At 45.8% G+C, this 24,329-nt stretch overlaps 1 protein-coding gene across 1 annotated transcript in view; it reads left to right on the top strand.

The window, feature by feature from the left end:
* Positions 1-23,153, top strand: part of LOC139390775 (cyclic nucleotide-gated cation channel-like) — a 29,377-nt gene extending 6,224 nt beyond the window's left edge. The window contains exons 5-11 of the mRNA XM_071138138.1: positions 12,660-12,766; positions 13,020-13,279; positions 14,746-14,955; positions 20,934-21,212; positions 21,561-21,775; positions 21,885-22,116; positions 22,860-23,153. Coding sequence (XP_070994239.1) covers positions 12,660-12,766; positions 13,020-13,279; positions 14,746-14,955; positions 20,934-21,212; positions 21,561-21,775; positions 21,885-22,116; positions 22,860-23,081 — 1,525 coding nt within the window. The 3' untranslated portion in view covers positions 23,082-23,153. The remainder of the gene's footprint in view (positions 1-12,659; positions 12,767-13,019; positions 13,280-14,745; positions 14,956-20,933; positions 21,213-21,560; positions 21,776-21,884; positions 22,117-22,859) is intronic.
* Positions 23,154-24,329: the final 1,176 nt, after the last annotated feature.

The following is a 24,329-nucleotide window of genomic DNA, read 5'->3' as shown; positions in this document are numbered from 1 at the left end:
AGCTGACTCCACACTCCAAGACTGCTTCCATCACGTGGACTGGGACATGTTTCGTATTGCGTCAGATAACAATATTGACGAATACGCTGATTCGGTGTGCGAGTTCATTAGAACGTGCGTTGAAGATGTCGTTCCCATAGCAACGATTAAAACATTCCCTAACCAGAAACCGTGGATTGATGGCAGCATTCGCGTGAAACTGAAAGCGCGAACCACTGCTTTTAAATCAGGGCAAGGTGACTGGTAACATGACCGAATACAAACAGTGCAGCTATTCCCTCCGCAAGGCTATCAAACAAGCTAAGCGTCAGTACAGAGACAAAGTAGAATCTCAATTCAACGGCTCAGACACAAGAGGCATGTGGCAGGGTCTACAGTCAATCACGGACTACAAGAAGAAATCCAGCCCAGTCACGGACCAGGATGTCCTGCTCCCATGCAGACTAAATAACTTTTTTGCCCGCTTTGAGGACAATACAGTGCCACTGACACGGCCTGCAACGAAAACATGCGGACTCTCCTTCACTGCAGCCGAGGTGAGTAAGACATTTAAACGTGTTTACCCTCGCAAGGTTGCAGGCCCAGACGGCATCCCCAGCCGCGCCCTCAGAGCATGCGCAGACCAGCTGGCCGGTGTGTTTACGGACATATTCAATCAATCCCTATACCAGTCTGCTGTTTCCACATGCTTCAAGAGGGCCACCATTGTTCCTGTTCCCAAGAAATCTAAGGTAACTGAGCTAAACGACTACCGCCCCGTAGCACTCACTTCCGTCATCATGAAGTGCTTTGAGAGACTAGTCAAGGACCATATCACCTCCACCCTACCCGACACCCTAGACCCACTCCAATTTGCTTACCGCCCAAATAGGTCCACAGACGATGCAATCTCAACCACACTGCACACTGCCCTAACCCATCTGGACACGAGGAATACCTATGTGAGAATGCTGTTCATCGACTACAGCTCGGCATTCAACACCATAGTACCCTCCAAGCTCGTCATCAAGCTCGAGACCCTGGGTCTCGACCCCGCCCTGTGCAACTGGGTACTGGACTTCCTGACGGGCCGCCCCCAGGTGGTGAGGGTAGGCAACAGCATCTCCACCCCGCTGATCCTCAACACTGGGGCCCCACAAGGGTGCGTTCTGAGCCCTCTCCTGTACTCCTTGTTCACCCACGACTGCGTGGCCACGCACGCCTCCAACTCAATCATCAAGTTTGCGGACGACACAACAGTGGTAGGCTTGATTACCAACAACGACGAGACGGCCTACAAGGAGGAGGTGAGGGCCCTCAGAGTGTGGTGTCAGGAAAATAACCTCACACTCAACGTCAACAAAACTAAGACTGGCGGCTCTGGCTGCTCCATGCAGACTGGCGGCTCTGGCTGCTCCATGCAGACTGGCGACTCTGGCTGCCCCATGCAGACTGGTGGCTCTGGCTGCTCCATGCAGACTGGCGGCTCTGGCTGCTCCATGCAGACTGGCGGCTCTGGCTGCGCTGGACAGGCGGGAGACTCCGGCAGCGCTGAACAGGCGGGAGACTCCGGCAGCGCTGTAGAGGAGGAAGGCAGCGCTGGACAGGCGGGAGACTGTAGGCCTGGTGCGTGGTGCTGGCACTGGTGGTACTGGGCCGAGGACATAAACAGGAAGCCTGGTGCGGGGAGCTGCCACCGGAGGGCTGGTGCGTGGAGTTGGTACTGGATAGACCAGACCGTGCAGGCGCACTGGAGCTCTTGAGCACCGAGCCTGCCCAACCTTACCTGGTTGAATGCTCCCGGTCGCCCTGCCAGTGCGATGTGGAATAGCCCGCACTGGGTTATGCAGGCGAACCGGGGACACCATGCGCAAGGCTGGTGCCATGCAAGCCGGCCCAAGGAGACGCACTGGAGACCAGATGCGTAGAGCCGGCTTCATGGCACTTGGCTCGATGCCCACTCTAGCCCGGCCGATACGCGGAGCTGGTATGTACCGCACCGGGCTATGCACCCGCACTGGGGACACCGTGCGCTCCACAGCATAACACGGTGCCTGCCCGGTCTCTCTAGCCCCCCGGTAAGCACAGGAAGTTGGCGCAGGTCTCCTACCTGGCTTCGCCACACTTCCTGTGTGCCCACCCCCAATACATTTTTGGGGCTGACTCTCGGGCTTCCTACCGCGCCGCCTTGATTGTCTCTCCAACTCCATTCTCCTATACCCCTCCTCGCACTGCTCCAGCACTGCTCCAGCGAATCCCAGGCGGGCTCCGGCACTCTCCCTGGGTCGACCGCCCACCTGTCTATCTCTTCCCAAGTCGTATAGTCCAGACATCGCTGCCTCTCCTGCTGTTGCTGTTTATCACCACGCCGCTTGGTCCTGTTGTGGTGGGTGATTCTGTAACGGGATTCTTCTGTTGAAGGAGAGGCGGACCAAAACGCAACGTGGTTATTTGGATACATCTTTAATAAAGATGACAATAGAACAATATACAAAAACAATAAACGTGAAGAAACCGAAACAGCCCTATCTGGTGCAACAAACACAGAGACAGGGACAATCACCCACAAACCCCAACACCAAACAGGCTACCTAAATATGGTTCCCAATCAGAGACAATGACTAACACCTGCCTCTGATTTGAGAACCATATCAGGCCAAACACAGAAACAGCAAAACTAGACACACAACACAGAATGCCCACTCAGATCACACCCTGACCAAACAAAACATAACAACATACAAAGCAAACTATGGTCAGGGTGTGACAGGTGCTTTTTAGTTAGCTTTGTGACGGTATCAAAAATAAATGTAGGATTGTTCTTATTTTCCTCAATTACGTTGGAAAAATAGGATGATCGAGCAGCAGTGAGGGCTCTTCGATACTGCACGGTACTGTCAGAAGACTTCCAGTTTGGTGTGGCGCCATTTCCGTTCCAATGTTCTGGAAGCTTGCTTCAGAGCTCGGGTATTTTCTGTATACCAGGGAGCTAGTTTCTTATGACAAATGTTTTTAGTTTTTAGGGGTGCAACTGCATCTAGGGTATTGGGTATCTAGGGTATTCCGGCGCCGACAGAGATGGCCGCCTCGCTTCGCGTTCCTAGGAAACTATGCAGTTTTTTGTTTTTTTACGTGTTATTTCTTACATTAGTACCCCAGGTCATCTTAGGTTTCATTACATACAGTCGAGAAGAACTACTGAATATAAGATCAGCATCAACTCACCATCAGTACGACCAAGAATATGTTTTTCGCGACGCGGATCCTGTGTTCTGCCTTACAAACAGGACAACAGAGTGGATCCTATGCAGCGACCCAAAAAAACGACTCCGAAAGAGAGGGAAACGAGGCGGTCTACTGGTCAGACTCCGGAGACGGGCACAGCGCACACCACTACCTAGCATTCTTCTTGCCAATGTCCAGTCTCTTGACAACAAGGTTGATGAAATCCGAGCAAGGGTAGCATTCCAGAGGGACATCAGAGACTGTAACGTTCTTTGCTTCACGGAAACGTGGCTTACTGGAGAGACGCAATCCGAAGCGGTGCAGCCAACAGGTTTCTCCACGCATCGCGCAGACAGGAAAAAACATCTTTCTGGTAAAAAGAGGGGCGGGGGCGTATGCCTTATGACTAACGTGACATGGTGCGATGAAAGAAACATACAGGAACTCAAATCCTTCTGTTCACCTGATTTAGAATTCCTCACAATCAAATGTAGACCGCATTATCTACCAAGAGAATTCTCTTCGATTATAATCACAGCCGTATATATCCCCCCCCAAGCAGACACATCGATGGCTCTGAACGAACTTTATTTAACTCTCTGCAAACTGGAAACAATTTATCCGGAGGCTGCATTCATTGTAGCTGGGGATTTTAACAAGGCTAATCTGAAAACAAGACTCCCCAAATTTTATCAGCATATCGATTGCGCAACCAGGGGAGGAAAGACCTTGGACCATTGTTACTCTAACTTCCGCGACGCATATAAGGCCCTGCCCCGCCCCCCTTTCGGAAAAGCTGACCACGACTCCATTTTGTTGATCCCTGCCTACAGACAGAAACTAAAACAAGAGGCTCCCACGCTGAGGTCTGTCCAACGCTGGTCCGACCAAGCTGACTCCACACTCCAAGACTGCTTCCATCACGTGGACTGGGAGATGTTTCGTATTGCGTCAGATAACAACATTGACGAATACGCTGATTCGGTGTGCGAGTTCATTAGAACGTGCGTTGAAGATGTCGTTCCCATAGCAACGATTAAAACATTCCCTAACCAGAAACCGTGGATTGATGGCAGCATTCGTGTGAAACTGAAAGCGCGAACCACTGCTTTTAATCAGGGCAAGGTGTCTGGTAACATGACCGAATACAAACAGTGCAGCTATTCCCTCCGCAAGGCTATCAAACAAGCTAAGCGCCAGTACAGAGACAAAGTAGAATCTCAATTCAACGGCTCAGACACAAGAGGCATGTGGCAGGGTCTACAGTCAATCACGGACTACAGGAAGAAACCCAGCCCAGTCACGGACCAGGATGTCTTGCTCCCAGGCAGACTAAATAACTTTTTTGCCCGCTTTGAGGACAATACAGTGCCACTGACACGGCCTGCAACGAAAACATGCGGTCTCTCCTTCACTGCAGCCGAGGTGAGTAAGACATTTAAACGTGTTAACCCTCGCAAGGCTGCAGGCCCAGATGGCATCCCCAGCCGCGCCCTCAGAGCATGCGCAGACCAGCTGGCCGGTGTGTTTACGGACATATTCAATCAATCCCTATACCAGTCTGCTGTTCCCACATGCTTCAAGAGGGCCACCATTGTTCCTGTTCCCAAGAAAGCTAAGGTAACTGAGCTAAATGACTACCGCCCCGTAGCACTCACATCCGTCATCATGAAGTGCTTTGAGAGACTAGTCAAGGACCATATCACCTCCACCCTACCTGACACCCTAGACCCACTCCAATTTGCTTACCGCCCAAATAGGTCCACAGACGATGCAATCTCAACCACACTGCACACTGCCCTAACCCATCTGGACAAGAGGAATACCTATGTGAGAATGCTGTTCATCGACTACAGCTCGGCATTCAACACCATAGTACCCTCCAAGCTCGTCATCAAGCTCGAGACCCTGGGTCTCGACCCCGCCCTGTGCAACTGGGTACTGGACTTCCTGACGGGCCGCCCCCAGGTGGTGAGGGTAGGCAACAACATCTCCTCCCCGCTGATCCTCAACACTGGGGCCCCACAAGGTTGCGTTCTGAGCCCTCTCCTGTACTCCCTGTTCACCCACGACTGCGTGGCCACGCACGCCTCCAACTCAATCATCAAGTTTGCGGACGACACAACAGTGGTAGGCTTGATTACCAACAACGATGAGACGGCCTACAGGGAGGAGGTGAGGGCCCTCGGAGTGTGGTGTCAGGAAAACAACCTCACACTCAACGTCAACAAAACTAAGGAGATGATTGTGGACTTCAGGAAACAGCAGAGGGAACACCCCCCTATCCACATCGATGGAACAGTAGTGGAGAGGGTAGCAAGTTTTAAGTTCCTCGGCATACACATCACAGACAAACTGAATTGGTCCACTCACACAGACAGCATCGTGAAGAAGGCGCAGCAGCGCCTCTTCAACCTCAGGAGGCTGAAGAAATTCGGCTTGTCACCAAAAGCACTCACAAACTTCTACAGATGCACAATCGAGAGCATCCTGGCGGGCTGTATCACCGCCTGGTATGGCAACTGCACCGCCCTCAACCGTAAGGCTCTCCAGAGGGTAGTGAGGTCTGCACAACGCATCACCGGGGGCAAACTACCTGCCCTCCAGGACACCTACACCACCCGATGTCACAGGAAGGCCATAAAGATCATCAAGGACATCAACCACCCGAGCCACTGCCTGTTCACCCCGCTATCATCCAGAAGGCGAGGTCAGTACAGGTGCATCAAAGCTGGGACCGAGAGACTGAAAAACAGCTTCTATCTCAAGGCCATCAGACTGTTAAACAGCCACCACTAACACTGAGTGGCTGCTGCCAACACACTGACACTGACTCAACTCCAGCCACTTTAATAATGGGAATTGATGGGAAATGATGTAAATATATCACTAGCCACTTTAAACAATGCTACCTTATATAAATGTTACTTACCCTACATTATTCATCTCATACGCATACGTATATACTGTACTCTATATCATCGACGGTATCCTTATGTAATACATGTATCACTAGCCACTTTATACTATACTATGCCACTTTGTTTACATACTCATCTCATTTGTACATACTGTACCCGATACCATCTACTGTATCTTGCCTATGCTGCTCTGTACCATCACTCATTCATATATCCTTATGTACATATTCTTTATCCCCTTACACTGTGTACAAGACAGTAGTTTGGAATTGTTAGTTAGATTACTTGTTATTACTGCATTGTCGGAACTAGAAGCACAAGCATTTCGCTACACTCGCATTAACATCTGCTAACCATGTGTATGTGACAAATAAAATTTGATTTGATTTGATTTGATTTGATTTATTGCACAAGGTTAAATTGAGTTCCTCAGTTAGGTGGTTAAATGATTTTTGTCCTCTGACATCATTGGGTAGGCAGAGGGAGTCTGGAAGGGCATCAAGGAATCTATGGGTTGTCTGAGAATTTATAGCACGACTTTTGATGCTCCTTGGTTGGGGTCTGAGCATATTATTTGTTGCGATTGCAAACGTAATAAAATGGTGGTCCGATAGTCCAGGATTATGAGGAAAAACATTAAGATCCACAACATTTATTCCATGGGACAAAACTAGGTCCAGATTATGACTGTGAGGGTGAGTAGGTCCAGAGACATGTTGGACAGAACCCATTGAGTCGATGATGCCTCCGAAAGCCTTTTGGAGTGGGTCTGTGGACTTTTCCATGTGAATATTAAAATCACCAAAAATTTGAATATTATCTGCTATGACTACAAGGTCCGATAGGAATTCAGGGAACTCAGTGAGGAATGCTGTATATGGCCCAGGAGGCCTGTAAACAGTAGCTAAAAAAAGTATTTGAGTAGGCTGCATAGATTTCATGACTAGAAGCTCAAAATACGAAAACATCAGGGGGGGGGGGGGGGGTTGTACAGTGCCTTGCGAAAGTATTTGGCCCCCTTGAACTTTGCGACCTTTTGCCACATTTCAGGCTTCAAACATAAAGATATAAAACTGTATTTTTTTGTGAAGAATCAACAACAAGTGGGACACAATCATGAAGTGGAACGACATTTATTGGATATTTCAAACTTTTTTAACAAATCAAAAACTGAAAAATTGAGCGTGCAAAATTATTCAGCCCCTTTACTTTCAGTGCAGCAAACTCTCTCCAGAAGTTCAGTGAGGATCTCTGAATGATCCAATGTTGACCTAAATGACTAATGATGATAAATACAATCCACCTGTGTGTAATCAAGTCTCTGTATAAATGCACCTGCACTGTGATAGTCTCAGAGGTCCGTTAAAAGCGCAGAGAGCATCATGAAGAACAAGGAACACACCAGGCAGGTCCGAGATACTGTTGTGAAGAAGTTTAAAGCCGGATTTGGATACAAAAAGGTCTCCTAAGCTTTAAACATCCCAAGGAGCACAGTGCAAGCGATAATATTGAAATGGAAGGAGTATCAGACCACTGCAAATCTACCAAGACCTGGCCGTCCCTCTAAACTTTCAGCTCATACAAGGAGAAGACTGATCAGAGATGCAGCCAAGAGGCCCATGATCACTCTGGATGAACTGCAGAGATCTACAGCTGAGGTGGGAGACTCTGTCCATAGGACAACAATCAGTCGTATATTGCACAAATCTGGCCTTTATGGAAGAGTGGCAAGAAGAAAGCCATTTCTTAAAGATATCCATAAAAAGTGTTGTTTAAAGTTTGCCACAAGCCACCTGGGAGACACACCAAACATGTGGAAGAAGGTGCTCTGGTCAGATGAAACCAAAATTGAACTTTTGGCAACAATGCAAAACGTTATGTTTGGCGTAAAAGCAACACAGCTGAACACACCATCCCCACTGTCAAACATGGTGGTGGCAGCATCATGGTTTGGGCCTTCTTTTCTTCAGCACGGACAGGGAAGATGGTTAAAATTGATGGGAAGATGGATGGAGCCAAATACAGGACCATTCTGGAAGAAAACCTGATGGAGTCTGCAAAAGACCTGAGACTGGGACGGAGATTTGTCTTCCAACAAGACAATGATCCAAAACATAAAGCAAAATCTACAATGGAATGGTTCAAAAATAAACATATCCAGGTGTTAGAATGGCCAAGTCAAAGTCCAGACCTGAATCCAATCGAGAATCTGTGGAAAGAACTGAAAACTGCTGTTCACAAATGCTCTCCATCCAACCTCACTGAGCTCGAGCTGTTTTGCAAGGAGGAATGGGAAAAAAATTCAGTCTCTCGATGTGCAAAACTGATAGAGACATACCCCAAGCGACTTACAGCTGTAATCGCAGTAAAAGGTGGCGCTACAAAGTATTAACTTAAGGGGGCTGAATAATTTTGCACGCCCAATTTTTCAGTTTTTGATTTGTTAAAGAAGTTTGAAATATCCAATAAATGTCGTTCCACTTCATGATTGTGTCCCACTTGTTGTTGATTCTTCACAAAAAAATACAGTTTTATATCTTTATGTTTGAAGCCTGAAATGTGGCAAAAGGTCGCAAAGTTCAAGGGGGCCGAATACTTTCGCAAGGCACTGTATATTGAAATCTGCTATCGTAAATTATAGCAACACCTCCGCCTTTGCGGGATGCAAGGGGGATATGGTCACTAATATAACCAGGAGGTGAGGCCTCATTTAAATCAGGCTTAAGCCATGTTTCAGTCAGGCCAATCACATCAAGATTATGATTAGTGATTAGTTCATTGACTATAACTGCCTTTGAAGTGAGGGATCTAACATTAAGTAGCCCTTTTTTGAGATGTGAGGTATCATGATCTCTTTCAATAATGGCAGGAATGGAGGAGGTCTTTATTCTAGTGAGATTGCTAAGGCGAACACCGCCATGTTTAGTTTTGCCCAACCTAGGTCGAGGCACAGACATGGTCTCAATGGGGATAGCTAAGCTGGCTGTGCTAGTGTCAGATTGTTATGAAAAGCGCTATAGAATCAAATCAAAGTGTATTTGTCACGTGTGTCGAATACAACAGTAGTAGACCTTACAGTGAAATGCTGAATACAACAGGTGTAGTAGACCTCACAGTGAAATGCTGAATACAACAGGTGTAGTAGACCTTACAGTGAAATGCTGAATACAACAGGTGTAGTAGACCTCACAGTGAAATGCTGAATACAACAGGTGTAGTAGACCTTACAGTGAAATGCTGAATACAACAGGTGTAGTAGACCTTACAGTGAAATGCTGAATACAACAGGTGTAGTAGACCTTACAGTGAAATGCTGAATACAACAGGTGTAGTAGACCTTACAGTGAAATGCTTACTTACAGGCTCTAACCAATAGTGCGAAAAAAAGGTGTGTGTGTGTGTGTGTGTGTAGGTAACTAAAGAAATAAAACAACAGTAAAAAGACATTTGAAAATAACAGTTGCAAGGCTATATACAGACAGCGGACACAATGCATATATAAATATTATTATTAATATTATTATAATATGTCAAATAGGTAGGCAATAGTACGCAATCCACAGTAAAAAGAGTCCTATATCGACATAACCTGAAAGGCCGCTCAGCAAGGAAGAAGCCACTGCTCCAATACCGCTGTAAAAAAAGCCAGACTATGGTTTGCAACTGCATATGGGGAAAAATATATTACTTTTTGGAGAAATGTCCTCTGGTTTGATGAACAAAAATAGAACTGTTTGTCCATAATGACCATCATTATGTTTGGAGGAAAAAGGGGGAGGCTTGCAAGCCGAAGAACACCATCCCAACCGTGAATCACAGGGGTGGCAGCATCATGTTGTGGCGGTGCTTTTCTGCAGGAGGGTCTGGTGCACTTCACAAAATAGATGGCTTCATGAGGTAGGAAATTACGTGGATTTATCAAAGCAACATCTCAAGTTAAAGCTTGGTCGCAAATGGGTCTTCCAAATGGACAATGACCCCAAGCATACTTTCAAAGTTGTGGCAAAATGGCTAAAGGAAAACAAAGTCAAGGTATTGGAGTGACCATCACAAAGCCCTGACCTCAATCCTATAGAAAATGCATGGGCAGAACTGAAAAAGTGTGCGTGAGCAAAGAGGTAACCAGACTCAGTTACACCAGCTCTGTCAGGAGACCTTACACCAGCTCTGTCAGGAGGCCTTACACCAGCTCTGTCAGGAGGAATGGGCCAACATTCACCCAACTTATTGTGGGAAGCTTGTGGAAGGCTACCTGAAATGTTTGACCCAAGTTAAAGAATTTAAAGGCAATGCTACCAAATACTAATTGAGTGTATGTAAACTTCTGACCCACTGGGAATGCGATGAAAGAAACAAAGGCTAGAATAAGTCATATCTACTATTTTTCTGACATTTCACGTTCTTAAAATAAAGTGGTGATCCTAACTGACCTAATTCAGGTAATTGTACTATGATTAAATATCAGGATTTGTGAAAAACTGAGTTTAAATGTATTTGGCTGAGGTATATTTAACCACAGACTTCAACTGTGTATATACACCTTTTCTGAAAGGCCTCAGAGTCTGCAACACCACTGAGCATCGGCACCACCAAGCAAGCTGCACAATGAAGACCAAGGAGCTTTCCAAAAAGGTCAGGGACAAAGTTGTGGGCTGGGTTATAAAAACACTTTGAACATCCCAAGGAGTACCATTAAATCCATTATTAAAATATTGAAAGAATATGGCATCACAACAAACCTGCTATCAGGTGTGCGCTACTGGTAGCGAAGTCAGGTGCAGGAGAGCAGAGAGTTGTGAATAGGCGCACACTTTAATGAGGCAGGAGAAACCAACAGATGGACGCAACTGCGTCTAAACCTCCAGCCCATAGACAAAAGTGAAAAACGCGCAAAAACAGTCACAATTATTTATGTTTAACAATAAACATGTGAACAAACACGGTAAAAGCAAACCAGTCAACAATAAACACGTAACACAAACAATTCCACACAAAGACATGAGGAATAAATACATGTAGATTGATTGGGGAATGAAAACCAGGTGTGCAGAGAACAAGACAAAACAAATGGATAAATGAAAAACGGAGCGGCGATGGCTAGAAAGCCGGTGACGTCGACCGCTGAACACTGCCTGAACAAGGAGAGGAGCCGACTTCGGCGGAAGTCGTGATACCTGCCAAGAGAGTGCCGCCCACCAAAACTCACAGACCAGTCAAGGAAGGCATTAATCAGAGAGGCAACACAGAGACCAAAGATAACCCTGAAGGAGCTGCAAAGCTCTACCGCGGAGATTGGAGTATTTGTCCATAGGACCACTTTCAGCCGTACACTCCACAGAGCTGGGCTTTACGGAAGAGTGGCCAGAAAAACGTAATTGCTTAAAGAAAAACACCTCTCATCACCCCGAGAACACCATCTCCACAGTGAAGCATGATGGTGGCAGCATCATGCCGGGGACATGTTTTTCATCAGCATGGACTAGGAAACTGGTCAGAATTGAAGGAATGATGGATGGCACTAAATACAGGGAATTTCTTGAGGGAAACGTGTTTCAGTCTTCCAGAGATTTGTGACTGGGACGTAGGTTCACCTTCCAGCAGGACAATGACCCTGAGCATACTGCTAAAGCAAAACTTGAATGGTTTAACAATCCAATTGAGAATCTGTGGTATGACTTAAAGATTGCTGTATACCAGCGGAACCCATCCAACTTGAAGGAGCTGGAGCAGTTTTGCTTTGAAGAATGGGAATAATTCCCAGTGGCTGGATGTGCCAAGCTTATAGAGACATACCCCAAGAGACTTGCAAAAGGTGGCTTTATGAAGTATTGACTTTGGGGGGGATGAACAGTTGTGCACGCTCAAGTCTTATTTCTTGTTTGTTTCATAATAAAAAATATTTTGCATCTTCAAAGTGGTAGGCATGTTGTGTACATCAAATGATATTAACAGCCAAAAAAATCTATGTTAATTCCAGGTGGAAAGGCAACAAAATAGGAAAAATGCCAAGGGGGGGGGGGGGGGGTGAATACTTTGGCAAGCCACTGTAGCCTAGGCCTATGGCCTATAGTAATCAACACCACACTAACAGAACTTGATACTGAGCGTCCAGCAGAGAATCAGGGATTGGGGGCATCATCGAGCACACATGAGATACTATAACAAGCAACTCATTATCAACCCCTTAGCGATATGACATTTAATCTAAATTCAAATTTAAAATGGATGACCCTCCCCCATTTTCCTCTGGGTAATTGTGTACATTTCGACCACTCCCTTTTTGTCAACAATGTATATGGATTTGAAGCTACCCCACCTAGCATCAGACTGACTGGTTCATTCTTTACTCACCTTAAAGATATGTAGCGACAGTAATGTAGTGACAGTAATGTAGTGACAGTAATGTAGTGACAGTAATGTAGTGACAGTAATGTTGTGACAGTGTTGTTGTGACAGTATTGTAGTGACAGTAATGTAGTGACAGTAATGTAATGACAGTAATGTATTGACAGAATTGTTGTGTGTTCTGTGCAGGGCATGTTTTGATGAGCTTCAGACGAGTGGTGCCATCGTGTGGCTGGTGTTGGACTACCTGTGTGACGGTCTCTACATCTTGGACACAGCCGTCAGGCTACGCACAGGTCAGAGGTCAATTCTCCACAATTTGTTTCTGTCGTGTTTCTGTTCTCTTTCCTTGATTCCTCACGTCCCCTGTTGTCACCTCCTGAAAGAGTCTGTCTGCCTACCCTGAGTCTGTCTGCCTACCCTGAGTCTGTCTGCCTACCCTGAGTCTGTCTGCCTACCCTGAATCTGTCTGCCTACCCTGAATCTGTCTGCCTACCCTGAGCCTGTGCCCTAACACTGACTGTGTAACTCTACCTGTTTGTTTATCAGGTTTCCTGGAGCAGGGTCTGTTGGTGAAGGACCTCTCTAAGCTGAGAGACAGTTATCTGAAGACGGTTCAGTTTAAACTAGACCTGTTGTCTATCCTGCCTACTGACCTGTTCTACCTATCTCTGGGAATACACACTCCTCTCCTCCGCTTCAACAGACTGCTGCGGTTCAACCGCATGTTCGAGTTCTTCGACCGTACAGAGACCAGGACCAGTTACCCCAACGCCTTCCGCATCACTAACCTGGTCCTTTACATACTGGTACGTGCACACACACGCACACACACACACTGGTGAGAGATATGTGGTACACACACAAACTAACACATTTACACACACAAGCATGCATGTGTAACCAAGTTGAATTAGTTAAACTAACAGCACAGCCAAAAATACCACCACCTGCGCCATTTTTTGCGCAGCTGTCTAAAGTGTTTCAAACAGGGTGGTCACATGGGTTTGCGAGGCTGAGGATTCAACATGGCATACCAGTTTGGGCTCATCAAGAAGGAAGCTATACTGATAAGCAAACAGCATTAAACCAGTATATAAACACACACAGACTCTAACATCAAAAAGGAGCTGATCGTGGACCACAGGAAACGGGGGAGCGAGCACACCCATATCCACATCAATGGGGTTGTATTAGTTTCTCAGTGTCCACATTATTAAGGAATTATCATGGTCCACACACACCCACACAGTTGTGAAGAGGGCACAACAGCGCCTCGTCCCTCTCACGAGGCTGAAAATATTGGCATGGGCCCTCGGATCTTCACAAGATTCTACAGCTGCATCTTGACTAGCTGCGCCACCGCTTGGTATGGCAACTGCAATGCACCCAACCTTAAGGCGCTGTTGTGACAGTAATGATGTGACTTCAAAGGGTGGTGTGAACGGCCCAGTACATCACTGGGAAGGGTGGTGTGAACGGCCCAGTACATCACTGGGAAGGTGGTGTGAACGATCCAGTACATCACTGGGAAAGTGGTGTGAACGACCCAGTACATCACTGGGAAGGTGGTGTGTTCGACCCAGTACATCACTGGGCCTGAGTTCCCTTCCATCCAGTACCTCTATACCAGGAGGAGAGTCCAGCCACCCAACAGGACCCTGAACAGCTTCTACCCCCAAGCCATAGACCGCTAAATAGCTCATCAAATGGCTACCTCGGACTACCTGCATTGACCCTTTTTCCAGCTAACTCTTTTACACTGACTCTACCAATACACTCACACATACATACACACATACATATACTGACACCCCAACACACACACACTTGAGTAATTTAGCAGACCCTCTTATTCAGAGTGACTTACAAGTGCGATTAGGGTTAAGTGCCTTGCTCATGGGCACATCGGCAGATTTTTTACAAACCAGCAACCTTTCGGTTACTGGCCCTACACTCCTGACCGCTAGGCTACCTATCATCGGATTTAGGGTAAAAGTTGGATGAAAAAAATACTGAAATGCCCTTACGTTGATGACTTTTTGCAAATCCAATGAGTAATCTAATAGCCTGAGTCTGTCTGCCACTGATTCAACGTTATCGCATAGATTTGAGGGTTTGAAATGTCTAGGAAACAATCTTGATTCAACCATTTTTTGCCCAGTGGGTTGTCGGAAAAGGACCCATAAGTTAGCTTTTCCTGTTAGTCTGTTAGTCTGATCACCTGTTGACTAATTCATGTTGATTTGTTTTAACCCTGCTGTCTCTCCTCCAGGTGATCATCCACTGGAACGCCTGTATGTACTACTCCTTCTCCAAGGCCCTGGGACTGGGGTCTGACTCCTGGGTGTATCCCAACCAGACAACTCTGTCGCGGGGTTACATCTACTGCCTCTACTGGTCCACCCTCACCCTCACCACCATAGGAGAGACACCGCCACCCGTACGAGATGAGGAGTTCCTCTTTGTGGTCTTTGACTTCCTGGTGAGTGTATAATGTAACCGTATACCATATACCCTATTCCATAGATAGTGTACCATTTTATTTCTGACAAGGAACCAATTGACCTAGATAGTGGATTACTTTATGTCTGACATTGAACCCTATCCCCTAGATAGTGCACTACTTTGTCTGACATGGAACCCTGTTCCCTAGATAGCGGACTACTTTGTCTGACATGGAACCCTGTTCCCTAGATAGTGCACTACTTTGTCTGACATTGAACCCTATCCCCTAGATAGTGCACTACTTTGTCTGACATGGAACCCTGTTCCCTAGATAGTGCAGTACCAAGGCTATTGAGTCAATAAGAATGCAGTGATTGACAGAGTCGAAAGCCTTGGTCAGGTCGATGAAGACGGTTGCACAGTATTGTCTTTTATCGATGGCGGTTATGATATTGTTTAGGACCTTGAGCGGGGCTGAGGTGCACCCATGACCAGCTCTGAAACCAGATTGCATAGCGGAGAAGGTATGGTGGGATTCGAAATGGTTAGTAATCTGTTTGTTGACTTGGCTTTCGAGGTCTGTAGCAGTTTGGGTCTAGAGTGTCTTGCACTTTGAAGAGGGGGATGACCGCAGCTGCTTTCCAATCTTTGGGGATCTCAGACGATACGAAAGAGAGGTTGAACAGGCTAGTAAAAGGGATTGGAACAATTTCGGTGGATCATTTTAGAAAGAGATGGTCCAGATTGTCTAGCCCGGCTGATTTGTAGGGTTCCAGATTTTGCAGCTCTTACAGAACATCAACTGTCTGGATTTGGGTGAAAGAGAAGTGGGGGGAAACTTGGGCAAGTTGCCGTGGGGGGTGATGAAATGTTGGCCGGGGTAGGGGTAGCCAGGTGGAAAGCATGGCCAGCCGTAGAAAAATGCTTATTGAAATGATCGATTGTCGTAGATATATCGTGGTGACAATGTTTCCTATCCTCAGTGCAGTGGGCAGCTGGGAGGAGGTGCTCTTATTCTCCATGGACTTTACAGTGTCCCAAAGAGGTAGAGACCCCTTATCTTGGTGCTAGGTGCAGAGGAATCCTCTTATCTTGGTGTACTCTGCAGCACAGCTAAGACCTGTGTTAACCCTAACAAGCTGCTTATTACTTTGTCTGCTATTCTGTGGTGATGTTCTGGCCCAAACACCACAAAGCAAGCTAAAAAACTATGCCCAAACTGCGGTGAGTCCGTAAGGAAGAATTCAAATGCGGTGGCTAATGACATTTGTGATTTGTTTGCTCTTAAAGTGTGGAGATATCCAACACTTGTTAAATGATGAATCTGTACAGTCTCAAAGTAACATTTAGCTTGGTTGCAATGTATGCTGGGTAAATGTGGTTCCAAACATTGGAATGCTGGACACAAGCAGGGATGATGAGTGAAATCTAGATGAGATAGTCGATGTATCAGCAGTGGGCACAGAAGATGACATGTTTGACTGCTTCAATCAGAGGTCTTCACTTTATCCATGTGAACGCACGGAGCCTGCTGACGAAATTAGAGGAATTAAACCTCCTGGCTTCTAACACCCGGGCTTCAGTAGTTGCTGTGACTGAGAATTGATGGGTCAACTGAGGACAATGAGGTTGAGCCACCAGGTTTTAGTATTTATAGAATTATCTGAAACTGAAACGGTGGCAGTGTGTTTTTAATAGGAAGAATGTGCATTTTAACCCTCGTTCAGATCTGAAAATGGATGGTCTTGACGTTGTATGTGTAGAAACACTTCTTCCTGAATGTCGTCCTGTACTTGTTGGTCTGTGCTATCGGCCTCCTAAGCAGAATCATTTCCATGATTGAATTGCTGTGATCACAATGTATTGACTGATAGAGAATGTATTCTGCTTGGTGGTTTTAATACAAATGTGCAGTTACCACCACAGAGACGTACACTAGTAAATGCCCTGTATGACTTTAATCAGTTATTTGGACTAAAACAACTGATTGTTGAGCCAACCCAGATGTGTATTGACAGTAAATCAACTTTGGATTTGATTATTGTATCAGACCAAGAGAACATCTGTCAGTCAGGAGTCTCAAATATTGGTTTTAGTGATTATATGGTATCCTGCTGTACCCGTAAGACATCCAAAATGCTACTTGAGCCAGGTAATAACTACATGAAGGTACAGTTCATGACACAATACTCAATGGAACGTTTTGTAGAAGGACTTGGAAATTTGGATTGGTCTCATGTACTGTGATGTCACGTACCTCAACTAACCTGTACCCCCACACACTGACTCGGTACTAGTGCCCCCTGTATATAGACTCATTATTGTTATGTTACTGTGTCACTTTTTATGATTTTTTACTTTAGTCTATTGGGTAAATATTTTCTTAACTCTTCTTGAACTGCACTGTTAAGGGCTTGGAAGTAAGTATTTCACGGTTGTTGTATTCGGCGCATGTGACAAATTAAAGTTTGATGTTGATCAAGCTTGGTATCTTTTTAAAGATCTGTTTCTGTCTGCACTCAACTCTCTGACTCCAATGAAACAAATTAGAATCAAACAGCGGTCAGGGAAATGGATCACTTGGAAGATCTTAGACCTCATAAGGAAAAGGGAATAGCCACCTGGCCAGATTCAGAAGGACAAATCTACTTCAAGATGATGATGGTTAAAGTAACTGTAGAAACCAGGCAAGATACAAAATGGATAAGGCCAAATCCTAACATTACATAGACACTGTGAATGACACCTTACATCAGCCTCGTAAAATGTGGAACATTTTCAAAGACATTGGCTGAAAAGCTCCCCAAACGGTAAAATCCTGTAGTATTGGCCTGGATATTGATGATGTTTCATGGTATGACCAGGCAAAGGTTGCTAATTACTTTAACCCATTTTTAACCACTATAGCCTCATCTCTGGTTAAGAAGTAACCCACCTGCTCTGGACACTATGGCCAGTCTTTATTATCAACTTTTACCACAGCAAAGGATCACTAATGATTTGTTTGAGATGTGCATGGTAACAGAGGACAACATTTCCAATCTACTATGCTTAATGAGCACCAACAAAGCAACTGGGCTGGATAACCTTCCTGCAAGATTCATAAAGGATAATGGTGGTGTCACTGCTAAAATCATAACTCATATTGTAAACCTTTCTATTACTAGTGGTATGTTTCCCAAGCATCTCAAAACAGCCCGGATGGTTCCACTCCACAAGAAGGGCAGTAAAACAAATGTAGGAAACTACAGGCCCGTGTCAATCCTCAGAACCTCATCCAAAGTTGTTAGTTTTTAATCAACTTGAAGTATACCTTCTGGAGAACAATCTTCTTTATGAACTCCAGTCTGACTTTAGAACAGCTCATTCCACTGATACTTGCCGTATCCACCTTTTTGACCACATTAAGCAGGAAAGTGAGAAGTGAAACTATACAGCTATGGTCATGCTAGAGTTGTGGAAAGATTTTGACACTGTGGACCAATGATATTCTCCTGATGAAACTGAAATGCATGGGTCTAAATGATGTAGCAGTGAATTGGTTTAGGTCTTATCTGACCAACAGAACACAAGTATGTAATGTTGGTGATGTCAGAGGCCAAAGAAATATCCTGTGGAGTACCACAGGGATCCATTTTAGGGCCTCTCTCATTTCTAATATATGTTAATGATATGCCAGATACAGTAAAGTCCTGCTTTTATGCTGATGACTCAGCCATACTGGTATCAGGGAAGGACACAGGTTACATAGAGGTTTTGTTAGAGGTGGGTTGACTGACAACAAATTGTCACTGCATTTGGGATAAACTGAACCAATTTTGTTTGGAACAAAATGTAGATTGCTTAGGGCTGACAAGATAAAGGTAAACCGTTTAGGCAAGGAGAATGAATCTTAAACAAGTGTAAATTATCGTAGTTTGTCTCTAGATCAATCCCTTTCTGGAGACCTGATTGCTTCTCAAAAGATTTCTAAAATGGCGAACAAATTGACATTTTGATATCGTAACACTAGATATTTCAACATCAAAGTTAAGAAACTGCTTGTCTCAACCTTGATTCAGTGTCAAAGAAATTATGCCTGCTCTGCATGGTATGCTGGGCTATAAAAACAGATGAAAAAGAGAATGCAGGTCATGCAAAATAATATTATCAGGTATACGCTGAATGTCCCCCTCCCCAGGACCCACATAATGTTATCAGGTATACGCTGAATGTCCCCCTCCCCAGGACCCACATAATGTTATCAGGTATATGCTGAATTCCCCCCCCCCCCCCAGGACCCACATAATGTTATCAGGTATACGCTGAATGTTCCCCTCCCCAGGACCCACATAATGTTATCAGGTATATGCTGAATGTCCCCCTCCCCAGGACCCACATAATGTTATCAGGTATACGCTGAATGTCCCCCTCCCCAGGACCCACATAATGTTATCAGGTATAATCTGAACGTCCCCCTCCCCAGGACCCACATAATGTTATCAGGTATACGCTGAATGTCCCCCTCCCCAGGACCCACATAATGTTATCAGGTATATGCTGAATGTCCCCCTCCCCAGGACCCACATAATGTTATCAGGTATAATCTGAATGTCCCCCTCCCCAGGACCCACATAATGTTATCATGTATATGCTGAATGTCCCCCTACCCAGGACCCACATAATGTTATCAGGTAAATGCTGAATGTCCCCCTCCCCAGGACCCACATAATGTTATCAGGTATACGCTGAATGTCCCCCTCCCCAGGACCCACATAATGTTATCAGGTTTACGCTGAATGTCCCCCTCCCCAGGATCCACATAATGTTATCAGGTATACGCTGAATGTCCCCCCCCCCCAGGACCCACATAATGTTATCAGGTATACGCTGAATGTCCCCCCCCCAGGACCCACATAATGTTATCAGGTATATGCTGAATGTCCGTCCGTCCCCCAGGACCCACATAATGGTTTCAGGTATATGCTGAATGTCCGTCCCCCCCATATAGGGGTGCAGGACCCACATAGGGGTACAGGAGGTGGGCTTGTTGCCTTTGTAGTCCTTTGGACCAACTTAATTATATGTATGATATCATAAATTATCGTACCCCAGGTTATATGAAAAACCACATTGACATGGTCCATAACCAACACAGTCACAATACCAGATCTAGTGTTATGTCTTGTAAAATCCCAAGAGTAAACACTACAGCGAGGAGCAGGTTTTTCTATACAGGCATTTGTCTATGGAATAGCTTCCTCTTGGAGATCAAGCAAAGATAAAGTAGAAATAGCTTTAAAAAGCAGGCAAAGGTTTTCATTTGGACAAGGTTGTCTCAGTAAGAGAAACCGCTCCACTGCCCCTTGTGCCCCTACTGCTGGTCAGGTGTATTCATATGAATGATAGGCAATTATAGATTGTTTTTTAAGGTCGAAATGTGAAATGAATGTGGTTGATTTTTAAGGTTAGGGACAATTACAGCGAATAGTGACACTTTTAAACATGTCAATATAAATTAATGTATTTATGTTTATTTGTAATTTAGTCTTGCCTTTTAATCATTATATGTGTTATTGTTTTTACCATCGACGACCACTTTGGAAACAACCGTGTAAATTAATACATTCAAGTGATATCCTCTGGGTCCACATTGTATATTTTGTCATATGTCTGTTACTCAAAATTAATAATATTAAAATCAATATCCTAGATAGTGCTCTCTATTCCCTAGATAGCGCTCCCTATTCCATAGATAGTGCTCTCTATTCCCTAGATAGTGCTCTCTATTCCCTAGATAGTACACCTTATTCCCCAGATCAGATATACTCTTAGGAAAAAGTGTTCCAAAATGGTCTTTTTTGTTTCCAGGGAGAATCCTTTTTTTGGTTCCAGGTAGAACCCTCTGTGGAAACTTTCACATATTGGGTGTCTTAATCCTAGAATATTAACATATTGGGTGTCTTAATCCTAGAATATTAACATATTGGGTGTCTTAATCCTAGAATATTAACATATTGGGTATGTTTATTGTAGGTGGGCGTGTTGATCTTTGCCAGCATCGTGGGGAACGTGGGAGCCATGATCTCCAATATGAACGCTACGCGGGCAGAGTTCCAGAGCCGCATCGACCAGGTCAAACACTACATGCAGTTCAGACACGTCAGCCGTGACCTGGAGCATCGTGTCATTCGCTGGTTCGACTACCTCTGGACCAATCAAAAGGCGGTAGACGAACAGGAAGTTCTGAAGAGCCTGCCCAATAAACTGAGGGCTGAGATCGCTATCAATGTGCACCTGGAAACTTTAAAGAAGGTAGAACACACACATGCACAGACACACACGCACACACACCCACAAACACATACTCGCACACACTTGTTGTCCCATCTCCTCGCCTCCCTCTCTTTCTCTCTCCCCGTCTCTCAAGGTGTGCAACCTCCATGACTGTGAGGAAGTAGAGTTGGTATTGAAGCTGTTTCTGCTTCTCTCTTTCTCTCTCTCTCTCTCTCTCTCTCTCTCTCTCTCTCTCTCTCTCTCTCTCTCTCTCTCTCTCTCTCTGCCTCTCTCACGGCATCTCCCTCGGACTGCCTGCCTGCCTCTCTCCTCCTCTCTCTTCTCCTCCTCTCTCTCTCTGTTCCCCCCTCTCTCCCACTCCTCTAGGTGCGTATCTTCCAGGACTGTGAAGCAGGCCTGCTAGTAGAGTTGGTATTGAAGCTGCGTCCCCAGGTCTTCTCTCCAGGAGATTATATCTGTCGTAAAGGAGATATTGGGAAGGAGATGTACATTATTAAAGATGGCCGCCTGGCGGTGGTGGGAGATGATGGAGCTACTCAGCTGGCCATGCTCACTTCAGGAAGCTGCTTCGGGGAGATCAGGTAGGTGGGGGTGGAGGAGTGGGGGTGGGAGTGTGTGCACGACTGTGGGTGTTTCTGTCTAATTGTTGTTACATAAATACTATAATGTTTGTGTGTTTTCCTCTGTCAGCATCCTGAACATCCGGGGCAGTAAGATGGGAAACAGGAGAACAGCTAACATCCGTAGCCTTGGTTACTCTGACCTGTTCTGTCTGTCTAAGAGAGATCTGACCGAGGCACTCAGCGACTTCCCTCATGCTAGAACCCAGTTGGAGCAGAGGGGGCGGGATATCCTCAGGAAGGAGGGGCTACTGGATGAAGTGGGAGGAGATAGCCTGGGAGTGGAGGAAATGGATGAGAAGGTGTGTGTTTGTTTGTTTGTAAGGAAGCACAACATGCATAGCAAGATGACTGAGGTGGACACATTAAAGACCTATGTGTTTCCTGAATGCCCCCATAGAACTCTAACCTCAAGGAGTGCCGCCATAGGACTCTAACCTCAAGGAGTGCCCCCATAGAACTCTAACCTCAAGGAGTGCCCCCATAGGACTCTAGCCTCAAGGAGTGCCCCCATAGCACTCTAATCTCAAGGAGTGCCCCCATAGAACTCTAGCCTCAAGGAATGTCCCCATAGGACTCTAACCTCAAGGAGTGTCCCCATAGGACTCTAACCTCAAGGAATGCCCCCATAGAACTTTAACCTCATGGAGTGCCCCCATCGGACTCTAACCTCAAGGAGTGCCCCCATAGAACTCTAACCTCAAGGAGTGCCCCCATAGGACTCTAGCCTCAAGGAGTGCCCCCATAGCACTCTAATCTCAAGGAGTGCCCCCATAGGACTCTAGCCTCAAGGAGTGCCCCCATAGCACTCTAATCACAAGGAGTGCCCCCATAGAACTCTAGCCTCAAGGAATGCCCCCATAGGACTCTAGCCTCAAGGAGTGCCCCCATAGAACTCTAACCTCAAGGAGTGCACCGCTAAGAGTATACGGAATACACATTTTCCTCATGGGCCTCACATGGAAGAGTGTGTGAACCGAGAGTTTGAACTGGGTACAGAATTATAATACTAATCATCATCATCTTAACTACTGTCCTCTTATAGGTGGAGAAGTTGGAGGCGTGTGTGGATCGTCTCCAGACGCAGTTGGCACGTTTACAAATGGAGTATGCCACCGCGCAGCAACGTCTGAAGCAGCGAATCACGGCTCTGGAACACAGCGTCGGCACCACGGTTACCGTCGGAAGCGGTTTCCTGTCCGACGCCGATGGCAATGAGAGTGGCGGTGACGACGGAGCACGCAGTGAGATCAACATCAGACTGTGACAACAACGCTGTATCGCCATAGAGACAGCTGGAAGAGCGTTTATCTTATTTACTCTGTTTTATTTAGTTAGATTTAATATTTTGTGGCAGATTTGATATCTGTTGTTGTTGTTGTTTTTGTCTGTCAGCAGGGTGTCGCTGTGTTTAATGATGGTGTAACGCTGAGTCAACCTGTAAGCTACTGTATGTTCAACATTGTAAAAACGAAACTGTCTCTTGAAAAACATGTTGAAAAAATTATTTCACCTTAAATTCCTGTTAATGACAACCCAAACAATAACTTCCAATAGTTTTTTTTTTACTTGATGGTTATTTTTTTAAATAACAGAGCTCTCTACCAGGCGGTTGAGAAGTCAACAGGAAATAACAGAGCTCTCTCTACCAGGCGGTTGAGAAGTCAACAGGAAATAACAGAGCTCTCTACCAGGCGGTTGAGAAGTCAACAGGAAATAACAGAGCTCTCTACCAGGCGGTTGAGAAGTCAACAGGAAATAACAGAGCTCTCTACCAGGCGGTTGAGAAGTCAACAGGAAATAACAGAGCTCTCTACCAGGCGGTTGAGAAGTCAACAGGAAATAACAGAGCTCTCTACCAGGCGGTTGAGAAGTCAACAGGAAATAACAGAGCTCTCTACCAGGCGGTTGAGAAGTCAACAGGAAATAACAGAGCCCTCTCTACCAGGCGGTTGAGAAGTCAACAGGAAATAACAGAGCTCTCTACCAGGCGGTTGAGAAGTCAACAGGAAATAACAGAGCTCTCTACCAGGCGGTTGAGAAGTCAACAGGAAATAACAGAGCTCTCTAACAGGCGGTTGAGAAGTCAACAGGAAATAACAGAGCTCTCTAACAGGCGGTTGAGAAGTCAACAGGAAATAACAGAGCTCTCTCTACCAGGCGGTTGAGAAGTCAACAGGAAATAACAGAGCTCTCTACCAGGCGGTTGAGAAGTCAACAGGAAATAACAGAGCTCTCTCTACCAGGCGGTTGAGAAGTCAACAGGAAATAACAGAGCTCTCTACCAGGCGGTTGAGAAGTCAACAGGAAATAACAGAGCCCTCTCTACCAGGCGGTTGAGAAGTCAACAGGAAATAACAGAGCTCTCTACCAGGCGGTTGAGAAGTCAACAGGAAATAACAGAGCTCTCTACCAGGCGGTTGAGAAGTCAACAGGAAATAACAGAGCTCTCTACCAGGCGGTTGAGAAGTCAACAGGAAATAACAGAGCTCTCTACCAGGCGGTTGAGAAGTCA

Source organism: Oncorhynchus clarkii, chromosome 31, assembly GCF_045791955.1.
Source record: "Oncorhynchus clarkii lewisi isolate Uvic-CL-2024 chromosome 31, UVic_Ocla_1.0, whole genome shotgun sequence".
Classification (NCBI taxonomy): domain Eukaryota; kingdom Metazoa; phylum Chordata; class Actinopteri; order Salmoniformes; family Salmonidae; genus Oncorhynchus; species Oncorhynchus clarkii.
This window is presented reverse-complemented; position numbering and strand designations above follow the sequence as displayed.